Genomic DNA, 14211 nt, shown 5'->3' on the forward strand with positions numbered 1-14211 from the left:
AGTAGTATCATGCCAGCACAAATCACAGCATATACCAGTAATTGCTGAAATCTATAATTGAAAGATAAAAAACACATCTAATAATGAATGCAATCCTCATAATGTTAGCATATTGAAGGTTATGCTGTACATTGACATGGTGGTTAATGGAGCTCATTGAAGATAACCATATGGTGAAAAATATCTTTGGATGAACTTATTCTGTTCAGACTTCAGGGTAATATGAGATCACCAAAGATAGTGTTAGCTAGGAAGGTGATCAGAATCTTCTCACCACGTGAAAAGATTTGATCAACACTGTTATATGCGCATTGGTTTTTTTATATCACAGATTCACAATCTTCTTGTGGAGTGTTAGTTTTGAAAATAAGATGCAAGTTGTTAATTTTTCTCAAACCTCGAGAGAAATTAGTGTAATTTAACACTGCCTTGCATGCAATCTATGAAATGATGGATGAGATTTTTAAATTGCAGATGATGATGTTGTCTAAGGGAAAAGACCTGTTCTTATAGAGTCGGACATCATGATCCAAGAAGAAGGCATGTTATATGATCAGTCTGTGTTAAGGATGAGAGCTAACTCACATCTCATCCATCCGTATTACAGAATTCAAGGAATTGGGATAATGTGATGACTGGACAACACATTTCATCTTATCCCATGAATTTATTAACTCTCTTTGTGGCCTTGACCTACGGCTAAGTATATGTTTAATCCTGATGGTGCTAATAGTGGTAGAAATGTACCAGACAAAGATAAAATCTCAAATCTTCCATGTGATAAGATGAACCATGTTGTGCAGTTGTCACATTATCCCAATTGCTTGAATTCTGTAATAAAGATGGATGGGATGTGAGTTGGCTCTCATCCTTAACACAGACTGATCATATAACATGCCTTCTTCTTGGATCACAATGTCCGACTCCACAAGAATTGGTCTTTTCCCTGTAGACAACATCATCATCTACAATTTAAAAATTTCATCCATCATTTCATAGATTGCTTGTAAGAGAGTGTTAAATTACACTAATTTCTCTCGAGGTTTGAGAAAATTTAACAATTTGCATCTTATATTCAAAACTAGAACTCCACAAGAAGATTGCAAATCTATGATATAAATAAACCTATGCATGTATAAGTATTGATCAAATCTAGAAGATGTCAAATTTGCTGGCAAAACTAGAAGTTGTTGAGTTCATGATATTATGCGTAAGGTTATTCGAAACTAAGAGTGGTATCTGCTTAGATTGGTAGAAAGTTTATGAAAGAGTTAGATTTTGATAAGGGCTAAGACAGGTCCTTGATAGAGTATATATTGAGGACAAGAATATGCAGATGATGAAATGGGAAATGATGGGTGGTGTGGATTTCAGGAAAACATTGGCTTTGGGTTTGGGGTTGTTGATGTTGTTGGTATTGGTATTGAATTTGAGGATAGTTCCAGGAACAAAAGGAGTGGAAGTGAGAAGAGAGGGAGTTCTGGGTGGCTGAGATAAGAGACTTTAGACAGAAGGAAAAGTGTTTTCCCAACTGAGTTTTTTGACAGTATAAATAGAGATGGCTTGTGGGTGTGCTATACTATCTACTTCTTAGCCATGTTAACACGTGTCTTGAATGCCTATTATAGGCTTGTGGTTTTTGAGAAAATTTTGGATACAACTTTTGCCACAACTTTGATATGATAGATTGTGAGCAGTGAGAAAAAATTATGGATTCATGTGAAAGTGATAGGTTGTCATTCACAATTTGCGACATTAGAGTTGTGCCAAAAGTTGGGATCCTTGTGCCGACAATATTAAAGTGCCGTGATGGGATCCTGTGTGATGATGATTTGGTGGCAAAGATGGAAGAATGTGAGCAGAAAAGACTGGGTATGGTTGTAGTTGGCACTTATAAGCAATGTCAATAATGCTTTCCTTTTTAAGAGAGCTCAGATTGCTCAGTATCATTCACTGAAGAGAGCTATGATATTCTACTCCTTCCCATTGGTTTCTTCTTCAAATCAGGAGTCAGTGTCCTGTCACTTGTATGGTATTAGTGGTATACTTTCCTTTTCAGTTTTCAAATCAAAGTGTGAGTGTGGTTGTACTCAAAAGGACATGAGCAATGAAATTTCAGTAGACCAAGCTCTCTATGGGGCAATACTTAGTCCTGGAGCACTGCTCCGGGACTACCTAAGTTTTTTCCCTCTCTATGTTTGTGCTGTGTTTAATGGGTTCAGGTCTCTGCCAGCACATGCAATGTTTTTTCTGCGTTGTCGTGAGACTAGTTTTCACGCTTTCAAGTTGTTTAGTATTATGAATAAATTTTCTACCGATTATTATATATAAAAAAAAAAAGGTTTCTGAGTGCTGCCATATTAAGTTGACATGAGTTTTTCTTTTTAGCAATTGTTGCTATGTATTTCAATTTCAAAAATTTTCAACTTGCTGCCTTTGTGAGTTTTAGCCCAATTCATATATGCAGGTGATTATATGAATGTTTTCAGTTATACTTCCTATCTTGTTAGTTTCTTTATCAAAGAGGAATTTGATGGAATCTGCTAAAATTAGTATAGGGTCAGTGACTGCTGAAATGATCTCTCAACCAATCCTGCATCTGCATAGCTTGAATGTGGAACCTTGCTTTTGTGCCTGCTCAGTGCTCACTAATAAATGGGGCTTTTCTAGTTATCTGATCAATGGCCACACGTTGGAGAGCCCACTGGTTTCCATTTCTATGTTTCACATGGCAAGATTGGTTGTTTCTTGTAATTCATGCATATCCTTCTTTTTATACTTTGTTAATTCTACAATGTTTGTTAATGGTGCAGTAAGTTTCCTTTCAACCAAACTAAAGATGTGTTGAGATAGCGAGATTTTAATAAAAACTAGTATTATGTCTATCTGATGCACAACTTAATTAAAAATAATGTATATATGATACCATTTAATATTTAGTAAGTTACTTGAAATTTAATAAAGTTTTACCTAAAGTAAATTAACTATCTTAACATGTCACATGACAAAAAATAAAAATAAAATCATTAATTTTATGATGTGTAATACATACATATATTAATTATTAAGTCACTTGTGGCAAGCATGGTGTGTGGTGTGTAAATTTCTCTATATTAAAACATATAATTAATATTTAAAATATATAAAAAAAGAAAGAAAGTACAACTGTTCAAGCTAATTTTGTTTATATGTTTGGGTGTTGAGATAGCAAAGAGAACAGATAACAAATTATCTTTTGAAAATCTTATTTATTTATTTATTGGTTAGTAAAATGATGATTGTTTCGATAAAGTCAAACTGAATACACAATTTTCACCTCAAATTATTTAATTTTTACATTTTCTCAAAGTTATGTTTTTATTTTTATCATTATAGTTATCAAATTACCCTTTTTTGTTTTGTTTTTTATATATACAATTTTTTAGTGTTGTTAATTTTTTTTTTTTTTTTTTTGGGATTAGAGTAAGGTGTCAAATAGGATATGACAATATAATTATATTTATATAATATAAGAGAATATATGATAGCCTTTAACTTTAGAGTCAAGTGCCTTGCTAGATGATTAACTTGAAATAGTATTAAGAAAAAATATTGTATCTTTTCTTTAAGTAATATTTCATTAATGCTGAATAGGGTGCGATTATTATTTTTTATGTATTAATTTATTCTTTAATTTATGTGTATTTTATGTTATTATATGATGATATGTATTTTGTGTTCAAACCCAGACTTAAAGCACTCACATCAGCCATGGTAAAATGGCAAAAGGGCCAAATTTCGTTTATCTAACCCCAAAAATCAACCACATTAGCTTATTTATACATTGTGCAAAATGCATTTTTGCTATAGTACTTGTGCAACTATACACAAGCATTTTAGTTGTACATTTTAATTTTTATTCTTTCTTTAGGATGAAGGAAGAGACAAAGTTTTGAATATCGTTCTACTTTGGCTAGAAAATCTTGTATCAATATGCAAACCGAAACGATAACCCTTATGTTTCAGATGTTTTGGTCAATACCGGTTGAAGTTAAAGATTCGACTGGAATGAATTTTGTACTGATACATATGAAGTTATGAATAGATCTAGAGGAGGTAGAAAAAAATAAGAGCAATTGAACCATTGAACAAGATGAAGTGAGCACAAAATGATAAAATATAAACATAAAGAACCCACAACAATAAAATATGTTTGCAAAGTTTTAAATACCATTCTACTTTGTTTACTTTGTTCAGAAAATATTGTATCAGTATGCAAACGGAAACGGTAACCCCTATGTTTCATTTCAGGTGTTTTGGTCAATACCAGTTGAAGTTAATGATCCGACTAAAATGAATTTTGTGCTGATATATATGAAGTTATGAATAGATCTAGAGGAGGTGGAAAAAAATAATGAAGAACAATTGAACAAGATGAAGTGAGCACAAAATCATAAAATATAAACAAAAAGAACCCACAATAATAAAGCATGTTTGCAAAGAGAGGGGTAAAGATCAGAACGTGATCCTTAATAATTTTGTGAGGGAGATGATTAATCTTTCTTTTTTTGAGGTTAAATAGAATAAAATGAGTTCATATATTAAAATAGATATAAATTGTTGATCGAATTGATGTATGCACTTGGAGATAAAGTACTGGTTCCATCCTTACAACAGTTACAAATTCTCTCTTTACTTTCTTTTTTTTATTTTATTTTTTGTGGCTAAGTTTTTTTGATGAATATTTTTTTGACTAGTTAAATGAATATCACTTATTTTAATTAATGCCATTCTTTAATTCTTATACCATATTTGTCCTTGGGTAGGGAAGTACGAAGGTTTAAAGGGTACTATTGTCAATCAGCAAGTAGTATGACTCTGTAAACCAAACGAGCTTGTCCCATATCGACTAGATAGAAACTAAAACAACGCTTTATATTGCAATAAACAATACCATTTATTGCGGCCTAACCTGAACAGGATATGTTTAATAGAGTCGTGTCTCTGTATTCCTGCGCTCACTGGGCCTCCAGCCTGATAGGATGAATCATGGCCGCTCTTAGAGCGTGATCAAAAAGTCTATGATCCTTCTATCCGGTGGATCATACTGTAGATGATCGTTCTCAGCTTGGCGCGCCAGCTAGCTGGGATGGTCGTGCGGCTGTCTCTGAACGGGCTAGTTGGGAAAAAACCCTTTTTGCATTTTGGACAATTTGCTTTTCTGTTCTTATTTCGATGTACACAAGTTGTTTGATAAATTTCCCAAGTGGTGTTTTGTTCTTATTTTTTATGTCCTAAGACATGAAAAGGGGTTTAGTGGGAAGGGAGGTGAAGAGGGTGATGCTGTTTTTTTGCGGTGAGGTGTGGTTGTAGACCCTTGAACGTTGCTCTTATGATTCCATGATACTTAGCTGCCAATGGCATTGGTAAAATGAGTCTGCTATTAGTCATCAGATTGTTGCAGCCTACAAAGAGTTTCTGTCCCTTTCTTGACTTCGCAACAATGGCCATTCCTCCCTGAGTCCCTTCTTATGTACCCAAAGAATATGTCCTTAACGTGAAGGCATGCTAGGTAGGGACTTATGTTCTGATTATGATCCGTTAATTGTTGAATGTAAAAGTTGAAAAGATTTATGTCAATGTACTAATCTTATATATCTTATTCTAATCTGGTGTGAGGTCTTTTATGCTCAAGTTTTTCCCAACTTGTTAATATGGTTACAATTAATTACACAAGTGAAAGGTTATGCATCAAAGCCTCTATCCTCATGCTGTTATAAAAGATTTTACTAGCTTAGTCAAATAGAATGAGACAGTGACATCTGCTTTTGATTTCAGAAACACATGTAATTCCCAATTTTCTACTTGTCTTTGGTAAACTAAACGAGAACCTATAAAGACCTAATGAAAGTGAGTCCTAGTAATTGTTTCTGTAGCAAGGAGCTTTAGGAGATTGAAAAGTGGGAGGGCATGAAAGACGCAAGGATTTATCTAAAATAATAGACAGGGAATGATTCTGGTTAACAAAATTCGTACTAATTTAGCGGCAAGGAAAGGATGGAAGCCTCAAGGAAAAAAGAAACACAGCTAATAATGAATGTAATCCTCATAATTCTAGTCTTTTTATTTTTCCTGAGCAAAAGTAAAAAAGAAAAAGAAACACATAGTCGATTGAAGGCTGTGTTGTACATTGACATGGAGGTTAATGGTGTCCCATTGAAGGTATCTAGATGGTGAAATATATCTTTGGATGAACCTATTCATTTCAGAGTAATGTGAAATCACTAAAGGCTATAGGGTATCTTGTCACTCTTGTTATCCTATTTATAACATCTTACTCTCCTGGACTGCCTTACTTTCAAACACATTTCAATGAGATTTATGAAGGCATATGATGTGTAACTGAAAAATATTGGTCATGATTTATGCATCCCCCCTTTACACCTTCTTGTAAGTTCCATTCCACCCGTTGATTCAGAACTAAGTAAATACTTGCTCTGCAAACTTATCTTTACCATGTTGCAGGCATTTGTTGACAGTTGAGCCCAATCAACAATAATATGGAAAAGCTGTGCTGAGCATTATGAATTATGTTTCCTACAAAAAGTCTTTCTCCCATCCTTTACTTAAATCTTTGCCGGACTCCTTCCACCAATAAAACCATCTTTCATTCTGTAATGCCATTGGAAAAAAAAGTGTCCATGGCACACATCTTATTTGGTTGAAGAGATTCTGCAGCTTAAGGAAGGAGAAATGAAGATATCTTTCCATTAGTACAGAAAATAAAATTTTCGGAGATCTCTGTCCTGGTCAGCATGGCTTCCAAATCTCTTATGAATTGTTTTGGTTCCCTTGGCATGTTTGGGCTTTGAGCTGTTAGTTTTGTTAGGCTGGTCTATTCTATTCTTTATCCTTCTGATTTATCAGAAAAAAAAAATGACCTTAACAAAATGATGAACAATTGAACCATTGAACAAGATGAAGTGAGCACAAAATTATCAGATATAAACAAAAAGAATCAGCAACAATAAGACATAGAGGGGTAAAAATCAGAAGGTGATCCTTAATAATTTTTTGAGGTAGATGATTAATCTTTATCTTCAGTGCTTCACTGATTCATAATCATGAAATTTGCTGCAGAGAGAGTTAAAAGACAAAGGTGTTTGGAGTATAAACAAGAGGAAAAAAAATGAGGGAGAATATGGGAAAAAAAGAAAGAAAAGAAAGAAAGAAAGAGAAGTGGGGATGCCACGTTTTGCATTACTACAAGTGTACTGCGTGTGTTTTGAAAGGTGGTTAAGTAAAATAGAAAAAATTAGGACTGCAAACGAGCTGAGTTTTGTTAAGTAGTAAGTGTTCAAGTTTAGCTCGACAACAAAACTAGAATGTTCAAGCTTGGCTTGAGCTTGAATCAAGTTTACAATTAATGTTCAAGCTTGAGCTTGTTATAAAGTATAAAAGTTTGAGCTCGGCTTTGTTTGGCTTGATTCATTAGTCAAGCCAAGTTCGAGCTCAATATCATGCTTTTGAGCTTGAGATCCAACACAAGTATATTATTAAGTCTATATCAAGCTTATTATCTAGCTTATTTGGTTTGGACCTGTGATCTCAACTCCTAATTAATTATTTTTTTTGAAAGACATGAGTTTATTTGTCAAAACTCATATCAATTTCATTATCAAGCCAAGTTCGAGCTCAATATCATGTTTTTGAGTTTGAGATCCAACACAAGTATATTATTAAGTCTATATCAAGCTTATTATCTATCCTATTTGGTTTGGATCGGTGATCTCAACTCCTAATTAATTAAATTTTTTGAAAGACATGAGTTTATTTGTCAAAACTCATATCAATTTCATTACCAAACCTATAAAATAAGGCTAAACTCAACTTGTTTTGTATCGAGTCCTAATGTTTATGAGCTTGTTCATGAACAATTTTTTTTTACTTGGGTTTAGCTCGCATAATAAATAAGCCTAAAACTAGAGTTTAATCTTGGCTTGTTTATAAATAAACAAATATGAATGATTTTTTTATCAAGCCAAGTTTGAGTTGTTTATGAATGGCTTGGATCATTTATAACCCTAGAAAAAATAGGCTCTTAGCTTATAATAGATATGAATTTTTGATTGAATTGATGAATTCTCTTTGGAGATGAAGTAGTGGTTCCATCCTTACAACAGTTACAAATTCTCTCTTTACTTTCTTATTTTATTTGTTGGGATTAAGTTAAACGAATATCACTTTTTTTTTAATAGATGCCACTATTTAATTCTTATACCATATTTGTCCTTGCATAGACAGCAATGAATGAAGTGGGAACTAGGAAGGTTTAAAGGGGTACTATAATCATTAATCAATCAGCAAGTAGTATGATTCTGCAAACCAAACGAGCTTGTCCCATATCGACTAGATAGAAACTAAAACATCAATGTATATTACATTAAACGATATCGTCGGTCACGACCTTACTTGAATAGGATTTGTTCTATAGGATCATATCTCTGTGTCCTTTACAGGGCCTTAAGCCAGATAGGATGAACTATGGCCATGCGATTTGAGCGTGATTAACGGTCTTGATCCTTCTGTTTCTCAAGTGGTGTTTTGATGAAATTCAATTGCAATGTTTTGTTCTTATTTCCATGTACACAAGTCGTTTGATAAAATTTCCCAAGTGGTGTTTTGGTTGTTGACCCTTGAACATTGTTCTTATAATACCATGATACTTAGCTGCCAATGGTAATGAGTCTGCTATTTGCCATCAGATTGTTGCAGCCTACAATGAGTCTCTGTTCCATTCTTGACTTTGCAGCAATCACAATTCCTCCCCGAGTCCCTTCTTATGTACCCAAAATATATGTCCTTAACATTAAGGCATACTAGGGACTTATGTTCTGATTATGATTCATTAGTTGTTGAATGTAAAAATTATGTCAATGTACTTGTCTTATATATCTTATTCTAATCTGGTGTGAGGTCTTTTATGCCCAAGTTTTTCCCAACTTTTTAATTTGGGTACAACTAAATACACCAGTGAAAGGTTATGCATCAAGCCTCTATCCTAATGCTGTTATAAAAGATTTTACTAGCTTCGTCAAATAGAATGAGACAGTGACATCTGCTTTTGATTTCAGAAACACATGTAATTCTCAATTTTCTACATGCATTTGTAAACTAAATGGGAGCCTATAAAGGCCTAATGAAAGTGAGTCCTAGTTGTTTCTGTAGCAATGAGCTTTGGGAGATTGAAAAGTGGGAGTGCATGAAAGAAGCAAGACTTTATCTAAAATAATAGACACGGAATGATTCTGCTTCACAAAATTTGTACTAATTTAGCAGCAAGGAAAAGAAGGAAGCCTCAAGGAAAAAAGAAACACAGCTAATAATGAATGTAATCCTCATAATTCTAGTCTTTTTATTTTTCCTGAGCAAAAGTAAAAAAGAAAAAGAAACACGTAGTCTATTGAAGGTTGTGTTGTACATTGACATGGAGGTTAATGGTGTCCCATTGAAGGTATCTAGATGGTGAAATATATCTTTGGAAGAACCTATTCATTTCAGAGCAATGTGAGATCACTAAGGCTATAGGGTATCTTGTCACTTGTTATCCTTTTTATAACATCTTACTTTCCTGGACTGCCTTACTTTTAAACACATTTCAATGAGATTTATGCAGGCATTTGATATGTAACAAAAAAATATTGGTCATTTTGAATTATGCATCCGGCCTTTACACTTTCTTGTTATTTCTATTCCCCCCGTTGATTGAAAACTGAGCAAACACTTACTCTGCAAACTAATCTTTACCATGTTGCAGGCATTTGTTGACAGTGGAGCCTATTCGACAATAATATGGAAAGCTGTGCTAAGCATTTTGAATTATGTTTCCTGCAAAAAGTCTTTCTCCCTTTCTTTACTTAAATCTTTGCCAGACTCCTTCCACAAATAAAACCACCTTTCATTCTGTAATGCCATTGGAAAAAAAGTGTGTCCAATGGCACACTTCTTTTTTGGTTGAAGAGATTCTGCAGCTTAAGGAAGGAGTCATGAAGATATATTTCCAACAAGTACAGAAAAGAAAATTTTCAGATATCTCTGTCCTGGTCAGCATGGCTTCCAAATCTCTTATGAATTGTTTCGGTTCTCTTGGCATGTTTAGCCTTTGAGCTGTTAGTTTTGTTAGGCTGGTCTAGTATGTTCTTTATCCTTATGATGTATCAAAAAAAAAATGTTCTTATCACTAAAGAGGACTTGTGTATATGCTCCATTAATCGCTGAACGCAACAGTTAAAAAAAGAAACTGTTTTTCTTTTTCCCTTACCGGGTCGGTAAATGTACTGGTACTATTTATCTTATTCTAATCTGACACAAGGTTATTTATACCCAAGTTTGTTTGAGTACAGCTGCCTGCATAAGTGAAGGAACATATAAGAAGCGCCTCATATCGTCATCCATCAAGCCAAAATCCTCATGCAGTTAAAATTTTTTTTACTGGCTTAACCTATTTGTATGAAGCAATGGCGTTGGTGTATGATTTCGCCTATATATGTATCACTTAACTATTATACTTGGCCTTGCCTTAACAAATGAGCAGCTGTAAAGAATTAATGAAGGTGGTCTGATTTGTTTCTGTAGCAATGAGCTTTGGCTGAAGTGGGAGAGCATGAGAGAAGCAAGAGTTTTTTTTTGCATAATATTAAACAGGGAATGAATCCAGTTGACAAGCCCAATTGGGGACCAGGAATTCCTATCATGCACTTACCAGATAGAATCCTAACTTTCCTGTTCATTTAAAGCAAACCGACCATCTAGCGTGACAAACAACCATGCCTTAAGTCCATCAGTGATCCATCAGTGTGACTCAAGCATGAAGGCTATTTCCTTAACTTCCAATTAATTAATGTTTAAATTTGGAATAACTTCAAAAAAATAAAATAAAAATAAAGATCATGACTGGAAAGAAAACTAGAAAAGTAAAAGAGAAATATAAAGGAACTCAATATTCAATGGAATTAAAACTGCTTGCATGTTTTAAGAAATTTTGAGATGCGGTTACATGGTATTATCCACCAGCAAATCATGGCAAATACAAATAGTAGCAAATAGGAAAAAAAAAGAAAAAAAAAAAAAGAAAAAAAAGAAAAAGAAAAGAAAAGAGAAAGAGACTATAACCTTAGGGAAAAAAACAAGTCTAGTAGGGAATGTAATTCTCATAATGGTAGACTACTGGAAGTTGACAAAAAGGTCAAAATTGATACCAAATTACAATCACACTCAGCATAGTTGAGCTAATAATGAACTATAAAATGTCCATGTCTCAGGAAAGACTTTCCAAGTATCACAAGCATGAGAAAACAACTCTTTCATAAACTTTCTGCCAATCTTGCAGATACTGCTCTCAGTTTTGAATATACTTTTCCAGCTGGGGACCCTAAAATAAGGTTGCAAAGAGAATCCCTTGCAACTCTGATGTTTTTATAGGAACCTAACATGTGAATCTTGGAATCAGCAATCACAATCCTTGTCTTCGTAGCGTTTTCAATTGCAAACTTCGTTTTACCACCTTTACCAGATAGTCTTCCTATGGCTCGAGACAAATGTTCTCCTCGAAGGGTTTTAACATCCTTGATCTCAAAAGATTCAACATAGAGCTCATCCAAACGCAAAAGTGCAATGGCATCAATGACATCAAAACCCAACATGAATGCATGCACAAAATCTGCACACTTCTGTAGGTTACTAATGTCTGGTGTGTCAGTTCTGGTCTTCAACTCAACTCTTCGAGCTTTGAGATTCATTCGAATGTCAATCTTCATTTGCTCATATACCGGAGTGTAGATTTCCATCCATGCTTTCTTGAGAGGTGAGAACCTGTGTGGTGGCACGTTGACCTTTCTAAACTGAACTTGACCATCAGACATCTCATGAGCACTCAAAGGCTTAAACTTTGGCTTCATTGGCAAAGACCCAAATTCAGCCTTTGGTTCAGATGGAACTGCTTCAACATCCATGGAAGTAGGGGCTTCTTTGGACTGCATTTTGTGCTTGTGCTAACTTCCAACCTAATAAGTAAATTGACAAAGCTTAATTCACATCTAGAACATGAACTATATAAAAGGATTGTATTATTTATAAGCTTATAGCTGTACAATCACAAAGTACTAAGAAATTACTAACTATGAAACATTCGTAAAACAGTTATTGGGGAACTATTTCAAGCAAATGCACATTCGCCCCTTTTTTGAATTATTAATCTATTACACCAAAGTCAAAACTAACATGCTCTGTTTGAGGGGAAAAAATCCACTAAGATATTTACTTGGGTTGAAAAAAAAACCATTTTTGAGGAAAAATCCTGATTCTGCAGAAATATAATTGAGGATAGGCATAATCTTTTCTTCGAGTGCCCTCGGTCTAAAAGAGAGGGTGGAAAACTATTAAGGGTTGGCGCTTCTATTAGGAATCCTAAATTCCATTGTCAAGATATCATGTTGTGGCCTGTGGGGGGTGAAAATCAGTTTGAAGGGAACGAGTTTGAGATTTATCATATACAAAACTGCCTTATGGTTTGCTTTCTATCACCAGTGGCGGCTCAGAATTGGTGTTCTTCATCGAGGCAGGATTAATTCTGATGATATTATCATCAAAACTGTTAAATGGGAAGTTAAGGTAAGGGTTGCTATTGGGTCATCTCTAGTTCAGCTCTTGGATCCTTTGTTTGACTGTTTAGATTTTCCTATCCTTGCCTAAAGTGGGTCGTTTCTTTTGAATGAATTTGCTCATTCATAAAAAAAAAAAAAAAAAAAAAAAAAAAAAAAAATCATTCCTGGGTTTTAAGATTAGTATTGTCCTAAGCAAATTGGCAACAACAAAAAACGAAATTTACATATCAATAAAAACAAACCCAAAAAAAAAGAAAAAAAAGAAATAATCGCAGCCTTGAGAACCCAATTGGTTCTTCTACACGAAAATCAATTCAAGTTTGAATATTTCTGGATTAGATTCAAAAAAGCATCAAACTTTACATTCAAAAAAGTAAAACCCTCGGTTAAGGAAAATTTTCAGAGAAAACAGAGGAAGAACAAAATTAAGATTATGAATTTTGGAATCATAGATAAGTCATAAAGAAAAAGCATAGAGAGAGAGAGCGTACCTGATCTTCCTCCTCTGTTGGTGTTGGTGCACTGTGAACACTGAGAAGGAGGCTCAGAAGAGGAAGAGAGAGCTAGCTAGGGTTTTGAGCGTGGATTGTCTTGCGTGTCTATATCATATACTACCCCCTCACGTTCAGTAAAAAAAATACACAACTAAATAGTCATGTTTCTCAAAAAAAAAAAAAAAAAAATGTCACGTTTCTAATATTTTATTCTAAAAAAAAAAGAAAAAAAGAAAAAAAGAAAAAAAACACAACTAATGAAATACCCTAATTTAATACTACTTCCGTTCCAGTTTGTTTATCCTTTATTCTATTTTAAAACGTTTCAAAATATTTTATTGTTTCTAAAAATAAAAATTATTAGTTTATAAATATTCCTATCATACCCCTACTTTATTTTCAAAATTAGTTGAAAAGAAAACTAACTAATAATTAAAAAAATCAATTTAATTGAGACACCTTTTTAGTTGTCTCATTAAGAATAACTTTTTTTAAAAAAAAATTGATAAATTTATTTAAGGGTAATTTTGTAAACTTATACATTCTTATAAGGCAACCAAGACAATAAATGAAATTTCTTTAAAAAGTTTGACTTTTTAAATAGGACAAACAAATTGGGATGGAGAGAGTATAAACTTATCTTTATCTCTAAATCATAAGAAATGGTTTAAAATCTTAAATTGATAAAAATTAAAAAAAAAAATCTAATGAAAAAAGCCACATTGTATCAAGAAAATTATCATAAGAAATGGTTTAAAATCTTAAATTGGTAAAAATTAAAAACAAAAAACCTAATGAAAAAATCCACGTTGTATCAAAAAAATTATCTACCACGCTACTATTTAGAAAAAAAAAAAAAATCCTACGTTTTATAGAAAAAAAAACTACCCCGGCCAACCCCCCCCCCCCTTTTTTTTTCAAATTCAAAGTTTCCATAATCACAAGTTAACAAAAAGAATTTAATTGTAGTATAGATTAAAAAAAAAATTAATTGTTCAAAATTCTTTCTTATTGCTTAACTAACCACCAATATTTCCTTCAAAAAAAGAAAAAAAGAAAAAGAAAAAGTTAACAAT

General features: G+C 33.3%; 1 protein-coding gene across 1 annotated transcript; it reads right to left on the reverse strand.

Moving 5' to 3' along the window:
• Positions 1 to 10981: 10981 nt before the first annotated feature.
• On the reverse strand, positions 10982 to 13262 carry LOC115954528 (RNA-binding protein pno1). Its single transcript, XM_031072400.1, has 2 exons — positions 13133 to 13262; positions 10982 to 12041 (listed from the first exon to the last, which is right to left on the reverse strand). The coding sequence occupies exon 2, from the start codon at positions 12015 to 12017 to the stop codon at positions 11343 to 11345; it is 675 nt and encodes a 224-aa protein (XP_030928260.1). The 5' UTR covers positions 12018 to 12041; positions 13133 to 13262; the 3' UTR covers positions 10982 to 11342.
• Between the last annotated feature and the right edge of the window lie 949 nt (positions 13263 to 14211).

Source organism: Quercus lobata, chromosome 8 (assembly GCF_001633185.2).
Source record: "Quercus lobata isolate SW786 chromosome 8, ValleyOak3.0 Primary Assembly, whole genome shotgun sequence".
NCBI lineage: Eukaryota > Viridiplantae > Streptophyta > Magnoliopsida > Fagales > Fagaceae > Quercus > Quercus lobata.